This window comes from Mytilus galloprovincialis, chromosome 14, assembly GCF_965363235.1.
Source record: "Mytilus galloprovincialis chromosome 14, xbMytGall1.hap1.1, whole genome shotgun sequence".
In the NCBI taxonomy this organism is placed as follows: domain Eukaryota; kingdom Metazoa; phylum Mollusca; class Bivalvia; order Mytilida; family Mytilidae; genus Mytilus; species Mytilus galloprovincialis.
In genome coordinates this window covers 61135597-61154523 of record NC_134851.1, presented here as the reverse complement: position 1 = coordinate 61154523, position 18927 = coordinate 61135597, and the positions used below count along the sequence as shown (strand labels likewise).

Genomic DNA, 18927 nt, shown 5'->3' with positions numbered 1-18927 from the left:
TCCTTTCAATTATGCAAATGGCTCATAAAACATATCGATAGCAGACATTAGTTTGATTTCAATGTACAGAACGTTCAAGATTGTCATCTTAATAAGTAATATCATTAAAATGAAATAACCTAACCCGAAAAATAAACCATTTTAGAAAAACGTGATTAAAACCCTTGAAACCAAATTAAATCAAACAAACATCTAAATGAATTTTACAAGAATCGAAATCCTAATTTCGTGTCAGTACACTTGATGGTCAAATTTGAAAAAAAGTAAAATCACAAAAATACTGAACTTAGAGGAAAATCATAAAAAAAGGAAAGTCCATAATCACATGGCAAAATCAAATAACAAAACGCATCAAGAACGAATGGACAAGAAATGTCATATTCCTGACTTGGTACAGCCATTTTCAAATGTAGAAAATGGTGGATTAAACCTAATTTTAAAGCGCTAACCCTCTCACTTTGATGACAGTCTCATCAAATTCCGCTATATTTACATTGATATGTTAACTAAACACAATACATAAAATAGTCAAAATATGATTACATCAGTCATCATCGTATAACAATTTTAAAAGGAACAATTTAACGGAACACAAATCATCTATCTACAAACACATTCATTGATTTGTGTGTCTGACGTCAGACAATTTTATACGTGACATAAATTTGTCGTTCAATGTGCATACAAACAATTTTAAAATTTATATAGGCAATGTTAGCATCTAGGGTTAAAAAATCAAAAGTATGTTAGAATAAATTTCAGAAACAGACCGAGATTGAAAATAGTCCAAAAGGTTAATTCCACTACGCGATTGAATGATTTTGACGTTTATGGTTCAACGTATTTTCTTATTCATAATAAAAATATATCATTATGACATAAACTAGAACAATATCATACTGACGGGATCTTTTAAAGTACAAAGTCACGTGATAAGAACCAAAGAAATACAAAAAGTCGCATATACAAAGCACGCCACCAAAAAATTAAAGACAATACAAACACATTGAGGAGATTTATAAGTGCCGAGCCACGTTAAACGGATATCACATAGACCCATTCAACAGTAAAAGTAATATTAATAATAGAACAAGGACAAATAAAAGAACTATAAAACACGTTGTTAAGATGATAAAAAATATCAGTACGCAGAATCTATACATCAAGACCATGGTGTATTATTTGTGAAGTTGATACGGAATATTTATCAACAAGGTCTGGGTACCTTCCGATGAACGTTTTAAGAAAAGGGACGAGACGTTCTTTGACATACCCCTGGTTCATCAACTTTCTACTTAGACACTGATGACGTTTTACAAAGTCTGAGTAGGAGCTGCAAGCTCTTGAATATCGAATAATTTGGGAAATATATATCCCATATGCAGGTGAAGTTGGTATATTGTTACTAAGGTGGGAGAAATTTATAATTTCAAAATTAAATTGTCTCGTTTGTCATAGATTCTGGTACTGAGATGACTGTGTAAGTCAAATTCGAGATATAAGTCTAAAAATGAGGCGGAGGAAGACGTGTCTGTTGTTTCTTTAATCTCTAGTTCTGGGGATATATTAATGGAACCCAATCAGAAAAGTTCGGATTGTTTATGGAAAGAACATCATCAATATATCTGAAAGTGAAATTAAATAATCTGGCTTCTGTGATCCTCTTGTTTTTGACAAGTGTCTGGAGGAATGCAAGTGCATGCTAAGCGCATACTTCAAGTATATCGTTGCTACATGTAGTTACTTAATAAACCAATTTAGTAAAAATACAGAGCAAACATAGCTTACTGGATTACACATTTATTGACTATTCTTTTTCTTTTTTTATATTTTTTGTTAGTGGTGTTTATCGGGAGTTTGTACCTCAGATGTAAATGCACCACCAGGCGATGGTAAGTGTTTGTTAAAAATAATAATAATAGTTGAAATATTAGACATTACTTGAGGTTTTAAATTGGTTCCTTTTTAATCGATTGTAACGATGTTTGAACAGTCTAAGATCATTGGTGGAAATAATTGTTCTTCACTTTGCATGCAGAATCTATTCTTAATGTTTGCGATTCATTTTTGATAGATGTATATTGGAGTTCTTGTGAGTGTAAAAAGATAACAAATCTACAATATAAATAGATTATCTTAATTTTCACTTAGTAATATTTTCATTCATACGATACACCTTTCATACAGCAATTTAGAATGTTGCATATTGATTCAAGTATTTGTGATAATAAAGTTTAGGTATTTGCTGTCCTAATGAATTCATGAAATATTTCTATTTAACCATGAATTCAAAATGTATAACCTTAAATTGATATTGGTGTGTTCTAGTTGTAATATCCACGTTTTTTTTCGTCGGTCAGAACACCTACTGATGGTTACAAGAGTGCAATTATTTGTTTACATTTTACCGGCAAGTTTTTTACCCCAAGATGGTACTCATAATAGAATCCTATACGGTTTCTGATTGGTTGATACAGGATTGGAATTATATTTAATCGAAAGCTTATCCAATTAGTTTAAAAATTGCCGAAAATCATATTCACATTATACGAAGTATAGAAAATATCTTCCATTTCTGTACGTCGGACCCATTAAAAATATGCCTTTTTCATTAAGCGAAAAAAATAGACAATCTTTTTCAACTGCATTTTAAGTCAATTTGAGCCGCATGATCCTATATATATTTTTAAGTTATAATCCAAGAATGGTATTTCTAGTAACAGGAACTGCTACCCGTTTTTCCCTAGTTTGTGTAGTCTTCGAGGAAAAAAATACGGAACACTAGTGGTACCCTATGGAAAATGCATTACGAATAATTGCGCTCTTGTAACCTTATTGTACAAAGATTGTAGAACATGTGTATAGTTGTATAAGTATATTTGAAAAGTATGCTACCGATTATAATCCGAAGAACTCGTATAGCCGGCATGATTTCCAATGGCCTAACAAAAGTTACCAAATTCGCACTCTTATTTTGTATTCGTAGTAGTGCAGAGGTTAAATCATTGTAGCACCAACGAAAACATTCTACATGTATGTTAAATATATTTGAAGTGTTATAACCTCTATGACTCAATGATGAACTAACGCTTAATGTGTTATTAAATGTATTAGCCCCATGCCAAATTCTTTACTTCTTAAAGTAACTAAGAATAAAAAAAGAACGTTTGCGATTAAAGCGTTAGGGTTATAATCGCAATAATTTAAAATCGCGTTCAGAACTTTTGTTTATAAGAATTTAACAGCGTTCCTCTCAATATCGCAAAAATGAAAATCAAATTTACAAAAAATGACAAAATTGCAATAATAAATTTACACATTATTGTTTCTATGTACAGTTATTTCATTGTAAGATTGTTGTCGCATTGATGTTTACCTAACTTTATTTTTAATGTATTTGGTAGATTCTTGTTTATATGGAGATAAGTTAGGAGCAGTTTTTTCTAATGGTTGGACATGTGCAGATATGGTGGCTAACGCGCCAAACAACTGCCCATCAAATGCTGTAACTTGTTGTTATTCTTGTGCTCCATACTTAACAACTACAACTGTCACACAGTCTACGTCAACTTTAAGCACTTTGGAAACAACTAGTCCTATGCCACTTGTGTCTACGAGCAGTGTGCCACTCCAATCTCCGGACGCAGATTCGCAATGTGAAAGTAATCGTGGCGCTGGATCATTCATGTGCCGGGTAAATCAATCAAAATAATAAAAAAAAAAACAGTCACATAGAACGAGAACAAAACGATTTCAATGATGCTGAAATAAAAGAGCTATTTTTTCCTTACGCCTTGATAAAAACAATTTAGAAAATGGCCTATAGAAAAGTTCGTATATCTATTTTCACACAATAAGAGGCAAACTAATTGTGTATGCTGTAAGCAATGTGTCATATATCACCTCGGCGAAGAACTAATAAGATTTAAGATAAACTGTTGTCATTGTTTTCCAAATTAATATTGACATGTACTAGTACAATAAATACAAAATACATAATTCTTTATTTACTTTAAACAATACTGTTTATCGGTTTTATAAAATAGACAAAAAAGGGACTTTGAGGGATGAAGTCATTTAAAAATTACATCACATGTTTAACAAATTTAAAAACAAAATTTAACATCAGATTTAAAAAGTAAATCACAAAATGTTACCAGCTATAAAAGATGCCGTACATATTTATTGGTAAAGATATAAACAGCAGATTGTAGTTTTTGAATTTTCCCTCTTATATATGTATATACTACAAAGATAACACATATTTGTAAAGCCTTATATAGTTATATAGTTCAAACTATGTTAAATATGGGAACATTTAATATATCTATATTTGGTCGTTACATGTATAAGACTACAAATTTGAAGTGTGACATTTACTATTGATAACTATTTACTATTCGCACGATAACATGCATTCTACATTATAAAAATAAACATTGATGAAATTCATGAATAAATGCGTCATTGGACATGCAAAGGTAAAGTCAAGATAACTAAAGGCCTAGCATATTGTATTGTTTATTTTTATATGTCTCAACTAATAGAGATGAAGAAGATACGAAAATCGCATTGACTCACAGGCCCTGGAGCTCACCGACAAAAATGACGATGTAATGTATCAATTATTGATTAAACTCAATAATTAATACTATTTTGAATATTTGTTTCAGGGATTGTATAGTGGAAACTTTTCATCTTTATGTACAACGCTGTGGTGTTCAAACCCATCATCGAATTCGTCAACCTGTTACGGACAGACAGCCGCAGATGGTACATTGTGTGGCAATCAAAAGGTAGCATACGTCAAATTTAATTTTAATCGTGTCGTATTACATGTTGTATAAGTAATAATATCAAATACGTTTTACGCTAAAACTAAATGTATAATTAACTGTATTATCATAAGAAACACAGAACTTATTTCGGAACATTATTAAAAACTCACTGCAATAAAACTTTTGCACTAATTAATACCCAAAAAGCTAAATTAAGAACAAAGATATCCCCCCCCCCCAAAAAAAAAACAAAACAGAAAACAACAAGTCCACATTTATAGGAATGAGAAGTTTGCAAAGAATTGTCTCCTTGGGGTCGTCAAGTTTTACCTGAGGAAGTGTGATGATGAGAGGTACAAAAAAAACTGCAACCGACAAACTATACTCAGATGTGGTGTTGACACCACGATTACAGCCTAAAATGAACGACATAAACAGACCTGTAAATGAGACTTAGAGTGACTTTACATGAGATGAAGAAGCTTTTATCGAGATCAACGTTTGAAAGGTTATATAATCATTAACTTGATATGTGAGAAACCAGAAAGCCGAACTTTGTGGAAAAACACTAATAGCGCAGTGCCAACCTTTCGATTAGTGCAAAGTTGAAATAGATGTTACAAAACATGGTTTCGTAAGTGTTGCGGTATAAAAAAAAGTTGAAAACACTTTTTTTTTTAATAAAGTAACATGTATATTTCAATGAAAAAATGACATTTTAAAGAGTGGATTCGTCCTAGATTTGCGTAAAAATCACGCATTTGGCAACAAAAAATAACACATAATTGCAAAAGGAAACAAACTCGGTGAGGATTTTTGTATCATTTTATTTTAATTTCTTCAGTAGTAATAGACTTAAGTACTTAAATTTCAATAAATTATTTACAATGCCAGTGGCGCAAGGGTATGCTGATCTATCCCAAGGCGATAAGATTGAGTGTTCGAATCTCACAGCCCGGGTTGGAAAAATTATTTCCTATATTAAATGTAACTTAACTTAACTTTACTTTCAATTTCAAAAAGAAAACGTACGAAAGGTTTCTTTACTTTCAATTTCAAAAAGAAAACGTACGAAAGGTTTCTTATAGAATGTGTGTGCCACATTGCCCCGCCTTTTTGTACCCCATTTGCTCCATCGGGCTCTGTCTAGGGTGTACCGGATCAAGCTAGCATTGGTAATTCAATTAATTTTCCCTTATAAAAACAAAATTTAGGTTGCTGATTGATTGAAAACGAATTAGACAAATAACTAGTGTCCAAGTTTGAAATTGGACAAAACAGCGTCTAAAATCAGTTATTTTGAATGTTATGAATATCTATAGTTCAAGACCTATAGCACGTTATGCGTCTTTTTATACCAGTATGATAACTTATATGTCTTCAATTGATTCGAGACATTGTGTTTTAACCAAAACCTGACCCTATTAGCGCAACAATATGTCTCTGCACGACTTTTTGCCCCATGATTTCGTATTTTTTCTCTTTTTCTCCAACAATCACGTGACTTTAGGAAATATACCACGTGACCAAAAAATGACGAATTATCTTCAAACTTATTTTTTTTAAATTTTCACCAATCATCTTTCATTTGATCCCAACATGGCATGTGTATGACCATTGATGCGAATGCAGTTTTCATTTTAACTTTGATAGTGTCTTTTCGATAAGCAAAAGTCTAAAATGCCTGAGAGGGAAAGGGTTAAGTCAATTATTACAATAAGCCTATTATTTCGAGTTACAAAATAGCGCAAATTTGAAAAAAAAAACTAAAAAAACAAGAAACAAACCTTACTGATCAGAAATAATTCCTTTTTTAATCTCATTTTGGGATTTTCATTTCTTTACAATATTTAATATTTTCTTTTACATTAACTTAGTGGTGTATGTCGGGAGCTTGTACCTCAGATGTTAACGCACCAGCAGGCGATGGTAAATATTTGATTATTATTATTTGATATCTATCAGCTATTTTGTAATGTAAGATTATGTTTATTAAAGTTTTTTTTATCCCAGTTGAAACCTTTTGGGAAAATATAAAGATGTCGACGTTATATATGAGGCCGTACAACAAGGAACAGTTCAATCGTATAAAATATAATTAAATAAAATTACTCCATCATCGTAAAATTTTCCAATTAGTTCATTTCCAATGGCCTAACAAAACTTACCAAATGCTAACTCTTATTTTGTATTCGTAGTAATGCAGATGTTAAATAAAGGCAACAGTAGTATACCGCTGTTCAAACTCATAAATACATGGACAAAAAACAAAATCGGTGTAACAAACTAAAACTGAGGGAAACGCATTAAATATAAGAGGAGAGCAACGACACAACACAACAGTGTAACACTCACAGAAACGGACCAAGCATCAGACAAAATCCCATGAGAATATCTAATATAACATTAAAACCAAATACAGGAATTTGGGATAGACAAGTACCGTGACACGTCTTATCGCAAGGTGAATTTACACTGAAAAATAAGAGAAAATCATGGTAGCACCAACGAAAACATTCTACATGTATGTTAAATATATTTGAAGTGTTATAACCTCTATGACTCAATGATGAACTAACGCTGAATGTGTTATTCAATGTATTAGCCCCATGTCAATTTCTTTACTTCTTAAAGTAACTAAGAATCAAAAAACATTTGCGATAAATGCGTTAGGGTTATAATCGCAATAATTTAAAATCGCGTTCAGAACTTTTGTTTATATGAATTTAACAGCGTCCCTCTTAATATCGCAAACATGAAAATCGAATTGACAAAAAATGACAAAATTGCAATAATAAATTTACACATTAATGTTTCTATTTACAGTTAGTTCATTGTAAGATTGTTGTCGCATTAATATTTACCTAACTTTACTTTTTATGTATTTTGTAGATTCTTGTTTATATGGAGATAAGTTAGGAGCAGTATTTACCAATGGTTGGACATGCGCAGATATGGTGGCTAACGCGCCAAACAACTGCCCATCAAATGCTGTAACTTGTTGTTATTCTTGTGCTCCATACTTAACAACTACAACTGTCACACAGTCTACTTCAACTTTAAGCACTTTGGAAACAACTAGTCATATGCCACTTGTGTCTACCAGCAGTGTGGCACTCCAATCTCTGGACGCAGATTTGCAATGTGAAAGTAATCGTGGCGCTGGATCATTCATGTGCCGGGTAAATGAATCAAAATAAAAAAAAAACAGTCCTTAGCATAGGACGAGAACAAAACGATTTAAATGATGCTGAAAAAAGAAGAGCTATTTTTTTCCTTACGTCATGATAAAAATAATTTAGAAAATGGCCTATAGAAAATTTAGTATATCTATTTTCACACAATAAGAGCAAACTAATTGTGTATGCTGTAAACACTGTGTCATATATCACCTCTGCGAAAAACTAATAAGATTTAAGATAAACTGTTGTCATTGTATTCCAAATTAATATAGACATGTACTAGTACAATAAAGACAACAGACGTAATTTTTTATTTACTTTAAACAATACAGTTTATTGGTTTAATAAAATAGACCAAAAAGGGGCTTTGACGGATGAATTCCTTTAAAAATTACATCACATGTTTAACAAATTTAAAAAACAATTTTAACAACAGATCTATCAAGTAAATCACAAAATGTTAGAAGCTATAATAGATGCCGTACATATTTATTGGTAAGGATATAAACAGCAGATTGTAGTTTTTGAATTTTCCCTCTTATATATGTATATATTACAAAGATAACGCATATTTGTAAAGCCTTATATAGTTCAAACTATGTTAAATATGGGAACATTTAATATATCTATATTTGGTCGTTTCATGTATAAGATACTCTAGTAGGTACATTGAAGTGTGGCATTTACTATTGATAACTATTTACTATTCGCACGATAACATGTATTCTACATTATAAAAATAAACATTGATGGAATTCATGAATAAATGCGTCATTGAACATGAAAGGTAAAGTCAAGATAACTAAAGGCCTAGCATATTTTATTGTTTATTTTTATATGTCTCAACTAGTAGAGATAAATAAGATACATATGAAAATCGCATTGACTCACAGGCGCTGGAACTCACCGACAAAAATGACTATGTAATGTATCAATTATTGATTAAACTCAATAATTAATACTATTTGAATATTTGTTTTAGGGATTGTATAGCGGAAACTTTACATCTTTATGTACAACGCTGTGGTGTTCAAACCCATCATCTAATTCGTCAACCTGTTACGGACAGACAGCCGCAGATGGTACATTGTGTGGCAATCAAAAGGTAGCATACGTCAAATTTAATTTTAATCTTGTCGTATTACTTGTTTTATTAGTAATAATATCAAATATGTTTTTACGCTAAAACTAAATGTATACTGAACTGTATTCACATAAGAAACACAGAACCTATTTCGAAACATTATTAAAAACTCACTGCAATAAAACTTTTGCACTAATTAATACCCAAAAAGCTAGATTAAGAACAAAGATATCTCCCCCCGCCAAAAAAAAACCTAACCCATAACAAAACAGAAAACAACAATTCCACATTTACAGGAATGAGAAGTTTGTGAAGATTTGTCTCCTTGGGGTCGTCAAGTTTTACCCGAGGAAGTGTGATGATGAGAGGTGTCAAAAACTGCAACCGACAAACTATACTCAGATGTGGTGTTGACACCACAATAAAAGCCCAAAATGAACGACATAAGCAGAATTGTAAACGAGACTTAGAGTGACTTTACATGAGATGAGGAAGCTTTTATCGAGATCAACGTTTGGAAGGTTATATAATCATTTACTTGATATGCGAGAAACCAAAAAGCAGAACTTCTTGAAAAAACACTTATAGCGCAGTGCCAACCTTTCGATGAGTGCAAAGTTGAAATAGATGTAAAAAAACATGGTTTCGTTAGTGTTGCGCAATGATAAAGTTGAAAACACTTTTGTTTGAATAAAGGAACATGTATATTTCAATGAAACAATGACATTTTAAAGAGTGAATTCCTCCTAGATGTGCGTAAAAATCAGACAACAGACTCGAGGCAATGGGTGTTTACCAAAACCTGATCCTATTAGCGCAACCTTATGTCTCTACACGACTTTTTGTCCCAGGATTTCGTAATTTTTAACTTTTTTCTCCAACAGTCTTCAAACTTATTTTTTTTAAATTTTAACCAATCATCTTTCATTTGAGCCCAACATGGCATGTGTATGACCATTGATGCGAATGCAGTAATCATTTTAACTTTGATAGTGTCTTTTCGATAAGCAAAAGTCTTAAATGCCTGAGAGGGAAAGGGTTAAGTCAATTATTACATTAAGCCTATTATTTCGAGTTACAAAATTGCGCAAATTTGAAAAAAAAACAAATAAAAAACCTTACTGATCAGAAATAATCCCTTTTTGAATCTCATTTTTGGATTTTCATTTGATTACAATATTTTATATTTTCTTTTACATTAACTTAGTGGTGTATGTCAGGAGCTTGTACCTCAGATGCAAACGCACCAGCAGGCGATGGTAAATATTTGATTATTATTATTTGATATCTATCAGCTATCTTGTAATAAAAGATTATGTTTATTAAAGTTTTTTTCATCCCAGTTGAAACTTTTTGGGAAAATATAAGGATGTCAATGTTATATATGAGGCCGAACAACAAGGAACAGTTTAATCGTATAAAATATAATTAAAAACAATTACTCCATCACCGTGAAAATTTCCAATTAGTTCATTTCACTTCAACTATCTTGGTTAAATATTCACATATACATTTACTTACATTATTTTTTGCTACTGATTTTATCTGAAATGATATACACCAAACCGACAAATCGTACAAAATTCGCTGCTTTGGATTTGTATTTCTGCTAAAAACCTTCATTTAGTAAGGTACATAATAAAAAGTAGTCTATGTCACATTAAAGTGGCTTTGGTATTTTTTAAATCAGTTACCATATTGCAAAATAAGAGTAAATTGATAAATTTGCGTTGTTGGTATACTATCTCATTCAAATTAATCGAAGTATTTTCTTATCAACTAATAATTGCTAAATTACCTGACCGTTAACAAAATATTCTTGCAGAATCCTGTTTATATGGAGATAAGCTAGGAGCCGTATTTACCAACGGCTGGACATGCGCAGATATGGTTGCAAATGCTCCAAATAACTGTCCATCGAACGCTATAACTTGTTGTTATTCTTGTGCCCCATACCTACCAACAACAACTCCCCTATCATCTTCGACAACTTTGTCAACTTTAACGACAACCACTGTTTTGCCACCTACGTCCACAAGCAGTCTGCCACTACAACCTCAAGACATAGATTTACAATGTGAAAGTAATCGTGGCGCTGGATCATTCATGTGCCGGGTAAGTGTATATAAAATTGGAGTTTTCATATCGTTTAACTCTCAAACAAAATATGTGTGGGCTAATGCTTTTTACAAAACAAACACGTGACTTGTCATGACGAGTTTAAAAAACCGATAAAGAACTGAAAAAAAGAAAAAATGATCTGAGGTACTTGGATAATTTGAGTGTTTAAAATAAAAGATATTTTTATAGGCCAAGTTAGTACAACAGCTCGGATATCTGACCTGACGCTACGGCCAGGGACTTAAAAAGTCCAACAATTCTATCGACCCTAGTAAATAAAAATTTAACTAGTTTAATTTCTTTTCGTCCGAAGCATTTTCTTGAATTGAACTTTATTATGAATATTTAAACCCTACGCCTGATATAAAAAGGAAAAGATGAATACATGCTTCGTGTAATTAAAGAACTATAACTAGGGTTATGCAATTAAGGCTGGTACAATTATCGAAGCTGATATGACGAAGGTCATGAATCTATTATAACTGTGAAAACTATACTCATTTTCTGAGTTTAAACTTATTGATGGAATCAGAAATTAAAGTAATTTAGTCGTTTGATACATGTCTAGACATCTTTAAAATGCAATGCTTGCAAGATAAAACAAATCCTAAGACTGATCAGAGCTGTCCTCAATCCTGCTACAGGTTACTTTGACAAGTACAAATGACTGGTTATCAAGTAAACTTGAGGTACAGGTTATGACTGCACCTATAAACAGTTCAGTACGAAACTTGTTGTCAATCTTGCTTAAAACATAGAAGATAATTGCTCGATTAGCGATTTCCATTAAAATCCTCAAATTTCAAGATTCATACCATCATGTTGCACCTTAAATGGAGTAAATCTGAGGTATAAAAAAGAAGATGTGGTATGATTGCCAATGAGACAACTATCCACAAAAAAAACAAAATGACTCAGACATTAACAACTATAGGTATGCCATACTAAATGAAACGGACATTATAGATGTATTGCTTTATAATCAAAACACATGCTTATTAGGTTTTAAAAATTAAGACTTTTGAACGGATCTTTCAAATTGGTACGTATGACATTCTTAATGAGTAATCTGTTTTGTTCCAGGCACCATACAACGGTGACTTTACCTCTATCTGTACAAACTTATGGTGCGCAAATCCCACCAACACGTCTAGTTGTTTGTCAGCTACAGTCATAGATGGAACGATGTGCGGAAATAAAAAGGTATTACTGTGAATTCATTATTTTTCGTTGTATACCCATTTTCGTGGATTCCGTGGGTACAGGGGACCACTTATATCAATTTTCAACGAATTTCGCAGACTTTGCCAAAACCACGAAATCATATATCCATGAAACGTTTTCCTCAATCCATGAAAATTGGTACCCACGAAAATAGATGAATCCACAGTAGTTGATTCAATTTATGCACAAAATCGGCACAATGAATACAAATACAAGCAGTATATATTTACAAGATTTACAAAACAAGAGAGAGAGAGAGAGGTTACATTAGTTACAAGCCGGGAGTAAATCAACCAAAAAAAAAAAATTTTCTATTAAAGAGCAAAGCTTTTTTAAAACTTGTTTCTTGTATTTGACACGTTCATATAATTGAATACTATTTTAACGTTTTGTAAAATATGCCGTCAAATACCCTTTTCGTTTTTTTTTGCATTCAAATATTTAATGATATACGTCACCAATCCTTCAATTGTTTTCCCCGTTCTATAACCGATTATATAAGGCTAACCTTTAACTGCGTCTGTCGGGTAAGCTAGTTAAAAATAGAAATTGCATGTGACCAAATCTTTTGAATGAACTTTTGATTGATGCGAAAATTATATAAAAAGGGATGCTTCTTTCAAAAGAATTAAGAATATGTTTTCTTCATCTATCATGTCTATATACCAGTATATTTAAAGATCACCACAATAAATGTTCTTGTGTATATAAATATATATTCATTACTAATAAATCCTACATTTCCGGTATGGATAGTTTTAATTCACTAGTACTTGCATGTTTAAATAACAATCTTCAGGTGAAACAATACTTGACTAACGTCAGTATGTTACGTTAGGTATTTATATAAAGATGTACCTGAGAAATATTTTGACATAAATCAAGATCTTCATTTCTAAAAATAGCTCAAATCTGTTATTTATTTTTTCAGTGGTGTATATCTGGTGTATGTATTACAGATTCATCTGCACCTTCTGGTGATGGTAAGTCTATACCTATAGCATTCAGCAATCCTCGGTAGAATCCCCTACTCTCCTTACGGAATCGGCCGAGTTGAGACGAATGATACCTATAGTTGCTAAAGTCTACGTCTTTTTGACACTGATGAAAAATGATTACCTTGCGCACTAGCACGTTAAAAATTCAACTTAGGATGAGATTAAGTACAAAAAAGGGGTTTATATACACATATTATTATGTTCGCGTCCTGAGTATACATTTAAGGAATAACAGTACTGTAGTTGAAGAGTTGCCACCGTCAATTGTAGATTTGACGGTCGCAAATGCAGTTTTACTGGCGACGCGTAGCAGAGAAATAGTCTAAATATGACAAATAAAAAAAATCCGCGAAACTTCATGAAAGATTTTTGCGCAAAGACGTCATTGCTAAACGTGACGTCATACAAATGAAAACTTACAAACTGGAGATTATTGCGTTACCTGAACGATTCAAATTCGGATAAAATTACATTAAAACGGCGAATTCGAGGTAGGTGTTGTTTTATTTTCGATCATATAGTAATAATCGAACATTTGTTGATTCAACAATTCAAAATGGCGGGTCCATCCTTAGTAACGCCTGGTCAACTGTGGATTTGATGGCAACTTTAAGCCAATGAAAAAAATTGTTACATACAAATTGCATTAGAATTAATATTCGACAGCCGTCCATCTCTCTTAGCAAATTAGTATGAAGGATGAACATTGAAATTCCAGATGCAACTATGTTTTCCAGTGAAGGCCTTCAATCTAACTGAAACCATCTTACAACATTATTTCCGGATCAAATTTCTAACATAAGAGTGATTTTCGAAAAATGACTTATTACATGTTGTTAAATGTTAACGCACGTCAGACGCAAAACAAATGTTATTTTTATTTACATATTGTTACGCAGTGGATGAAGGTAAAATTGTTAAATTTACTTTTTATGTTAGGTCTTTAAAATATAAGTGCTAGTGATCGAAAGCAACCACAATGAACAAATTAGATATGAAAAGAAGAAGTCCTTACTCGAATTGAATACTCGAAAATACTAAAATGTGTGTATTTATTTTTCAGTTGTAAGGAGAACTGATGGGAAATTTTGTCTTTTGTCTCGTCAAATATAGATAAAAGTAACATTCGTAAAGATAACATTTTTATTGTTTATTTTGTAGAATCCTGTTTGTATGGAGATAGATTGGGACCAATATTTACCAACGGCTGGACATGTTCGGATATGGTAGCGAACTCTCCGACTTATTGTTCGATAGTACCAGTTGAATGTTGTTATTCATGCGCGCCATATTTAACAGTATCAACATCATCACAATTATATAGCACAACTTATCCACAAATCACGACTTCTTACGGTGCAATTTCAAGTGACCAAATGCAACCAACGACATCTAGTAACATGCCACTTCTATCTAGTAGTAATATGCCACCCCTGTCTAGCAGTAATATACCGTCACCGTCTAACAGTAATATGTTATCACAGACAAGCAGTAATATGCCACCACCGTCCAACAGTAATATGCCGTCACTGTCAAGTAGTATTATGCATTACCTGTCCAGCAGTAATATGCCACAACCGTCCAACAGTAATATGCCGTCACTGTCAAGCAGTATTATGCATTATCTGTCCAGCAGTAATATGCTACCACCGTCCAGCAGTAATTTGCTCTACTCTTCTAGCAGTAATATGCCATCTTTGTCCAGCATTAATATGCCACCACCGTCCAGCAGTAATATGCCACCACCGTCTAGCAGTATTATGTCACCCTCGTCTAGTAGTCATATGCCACCACCGTCTAGCAGTATTATGTCTCCCTCGTCTAATAGTTATATGCCACCACCGTCCAGCAGTAATTTGCACCAACCGTCCAGCAGTAATATGCCACCACCGTCTAGCAGTATTATGTCACCGCCGTCTAGCAGTATTATGTCACCCTCGTCTAATAGTTATATGCCACCACTGTCCAGCAGTAATTTGCACCATCCGTCCAGCAGTAATATGCCACAACCGTCCAGCAGTAATATGATATATCCGGCAAGCAATTATATGCCACCACCTTCAAGCAGTAATTTGTTTCCACCGTCTAGCAGTATTATGCCATCAGTGTCTAGCAGTAATATACCACCACCATCAAGCAGTAATATGCTCCCACCTTCTAGCAGTATTATGTCAGCTCCGTATAGCAGTAATATGATATATCCGTCAAGCAGTTATATGCCACCTACGTCTAGCAATTATATGCCACCTCCGTCCAGCAGTAATATGCCACCTACGTCTAGCAGTAATATGTTACCACCTTCCAGCAATCATATACCACCACCGTCCAGCAGTAATATGATTTATCCGTCCAGCAATTATATGCTACCACCATCCAGCAGTAATATGCCATCACCATCCAGCATTAATATGCCACCACCGTCCAGCAGTAATATGCCACCACCACCCATCAGTATTATGTCAGCACCTTTCAGCAGTATGCCAGCTCCATATATCAGTAATATGATATATCCGTCAAGCAATTATATGCCACCATCGTCCAGCATTAATATGCTACCACCATCCAGCAGTACTATGCCACCAACGTCCTTTAGTAATATTCTTTCTCCTTCTATCAGTCACATGCCATCTCCGTCCAGCAGTAATATGATATATCAGTCTAGCAGTAATATGCCACCCCCGTCAAACAGTAATTTGCCTCCTCAGTCCAGCAGTTATATGCCACAACCATCTAGTAGTAATATGCCACTTCCGCCAATCAGTAATATGCCACCACCGTCAAGTAGTAATATCCCTTCACAATCCAGCAGTATTATGTCACATCAGTCCAGTAGTGATATGCCCCAACCATCCAGCAGTATTACGCCACAACTGTCAAGCAGTAATATGCCACCTCCGTCAAGCAGTAATATACCACTTCCGCCAAGCAGTATTATGTCAGTTAATTACAGCAGTAATATTCCACCACCGTCCAGCAGTAATATCCCTTCACAATCCAGCAGTATTATGTCACCTCATTCCAGCAGTTATATGCTACAGCCATCCAGCAGTATTACGCCACCACTGTCGAGCAGTAATATGCAACCTCCTTTCAGCAGTTATATGACACCTCCGTCCAGCAGTAATATACCACTACCATCCAGCAGTAATATGCCACTTTCGTCCAGCAGCAATATGGCACCTACACCCAGCAGTGATATGCCACAACCACACAGCAGTAATATGCTTCCACCGTCAAGCAGTATCATGCCACCCCCGTCTAGCAGTTATATGTCACAACTATCCAGTAATATGTTAGCACCGTCAAGCAGTATTATGTCAACAGCGTCCAACAGATTTATGTCACCACTGTCCAGCAGTACTATGTCACCACTGTCCAGCAGTTACATGCCAACACCGGTCACCAATTATATGCCAGCACCGTCCAGCAGTAATATGCCACCATCGTCAAACAGTAATACACAACCACTGTCCAGCAGTAATATGCCACCACTGTCTAGCAGTTATACACCTCCAATGTCCAGCAGTAATACACAACCACTGTCCAACAGTACTATGCCACCACAGTCAAGCAGTACTATGCCATCACTGTCCAGCAGTACTATGCCATCACTGTCCAGTAGTACTATGCCATCACTGTCCAGTAGTACTATGCCACCACAGTCTAGCAGTACTACACCTCCAATGTTCAGCAGTAATACACAACCACTGTCCAGCAGTAATACACCTCCAATGTCCAGCAGTAATTCACAACCACTGTCCAGCAGTACTATGCCATCACTGTCCAGTAGTACTATGCCATCACTGTCCAGTAGTACTATGCCACCACAGTCTAGCAGTACTACACCTCCAATGTTCAGCAGTAATACACAACCACTGTCCAGCAGTAATACACCTATAATGTCCAGCAGTAATTCACAACCACTGTCCAGCAGTACTATGCCACCACAGTCCAGCAGTACTATGCCACCACAGTCCAGCAGTACTATGCCACCACAGTCAAGCAGTACTATGCACCCACAGTCCAGCAGTAATACACCTACATTGTCCAGCAGTAATACACAACTACTGTCCAGCAGTACTATGCCACCCCCGTCCAGCAGTGATACACAACCACTGTCCAGCAGTACTATGCCACCCCAGTCCAGCAGTTATACACCTCCAATAACCAGCAGTAATACACAACCACTGTCTAGCAGTAATATGCAACCACTGTCCAGCAATACTATGCCACCACTGTCCAGTAGTAATATGCCACCAACGTCCAGCATTTATGTGCCATTACAGTCTAGCAGTTATATACCCCCGACATCCAGCAGTTATATGCAACCGACAAGCAGTAGCATTCCAACACTGTCCAGCAGTAATATGCCATCAAATTCTGCAACAACTGCATCAACGACACAAGCAACAACATCGTATACACAATCTACATCTACAACAACATTAACAACGACACAATCGATACCAACAACACATACACTAACAACACCGACTCCACCAACAGAAACTACACAACCAACAGCAACATCGACAACAACATCGACAACAGCATCAACAACTGCAACAACACCGACTACACAATCCACAACTACGACAACAACTGCAACAACTATACCAACAGCAACGTCGTCAACAAGTGCAACAACTACACCAACAACAACGTCGTCAACAAGTGCAACAACTTCACCAACAACAACATCGTCAACAACTGCCACAACTACACCAACAACAACTACGACAACATCTGCAACAACTACACCAACAACAACTACGACAACAACTGCAACAACTACACCAACAACAACTATGACAACATCTGCAACAACTACACCAACAACAACTGCAACAACTACACAATCTACACAAACAACAACATCGACAACAACAGCTGCCCAGCTTGCTGCTTTAAATTTTGGTAAGATTGATTTTTTTTATTGTTTACAGTTTAGTGTAATAGTTTCAAAGATTTAAGGCATTTATTTATTTGTTTGAACACAGAACCTCTATTGAATTTTTTTCACATTATTGTTCCATGAACCTAGCAATTTAAACGGTTATCTTTAATTTCACCAAACCTGATTATATATTGAATTAAGGAATGACTGTAATATTTTTTCTGTCTATGAAGAAATATCAAAACAAATTTGGTGAACACTGAATAACGCGCGTAGCGGGTTATGTAACAGTGTGTACCATATATTTTATGTTATTTTGAATAGACAGAAACAATATTACAGTCATAATTTATAATGTAATTGTAAATTCCATTTTAAACAGTAGAAAACTATAAAAAAAAAGTTAATGACGTCACGGTCACATGACTAAATTATGTATATGGGCTAATAACAAAATAACGTCAGCCAATCAGAAGGCGCGTTACATCCAAAATTATATTATTTATCTTTGTCTTTGAATGAATCTATGTGTCCTTAAATAATTAATTGATCATTATAATGCAGACTTTTATGTCAAGATGTAAATAAAAAATTTTTAATTTTCTATCGTAACGAAAAGAGAAATCGTTTCGGTTGTATTATT

General features: G+C 34.2%; 1 protein-coding gene across 1 annotated transcript in view; it reads left to right on the top strand.

Annotated features, from left to right (window-relative positions):
- Positions 1-18868, top strand: part of LOC143058133 (uncharacterized) — a 50634-nt gene extending 31766 nt beyond the window's left edge. Inside the window, exons 23-34 of the mRNA XM_076231594.1 lie at positions 1841-1892; positions 3405-3694; positions 4674-4796; positions 6656-6707; positions 7671-7960; positions 8943-9065; positions 10252-10303; positions 10870-11159; positions 12249-12368; positions 13321-13372; positions 14549-18304; positions 18849-18868. Coding sequence (XP_076087709.1) covers positions 1841-1892; positions 3405-3694; positions 4674-4796; positions 6656-6707; positions 7671-7960; positions 8943-9065; positions 10252-10303; positions 10870-11159; positions 12249-12368; positions 13321-13372; positions 14549-18304; positions 18849-18868 — 5220 coding nt within the window. The remainder of the gene's footprint in view (positions 1-1840; positions 1893-3404; positions 3695-4673; positions 4797-6655; positions 6708-7670; positions 7961-8942; positions 9066-10251; positions 10304-10869; positions 11160-12248; positions 12369-13320; positions 13373-14548; positions 18305-18848) is intronic.
- Positions 18869-18927: the final 59 nt, after the last annotated feature.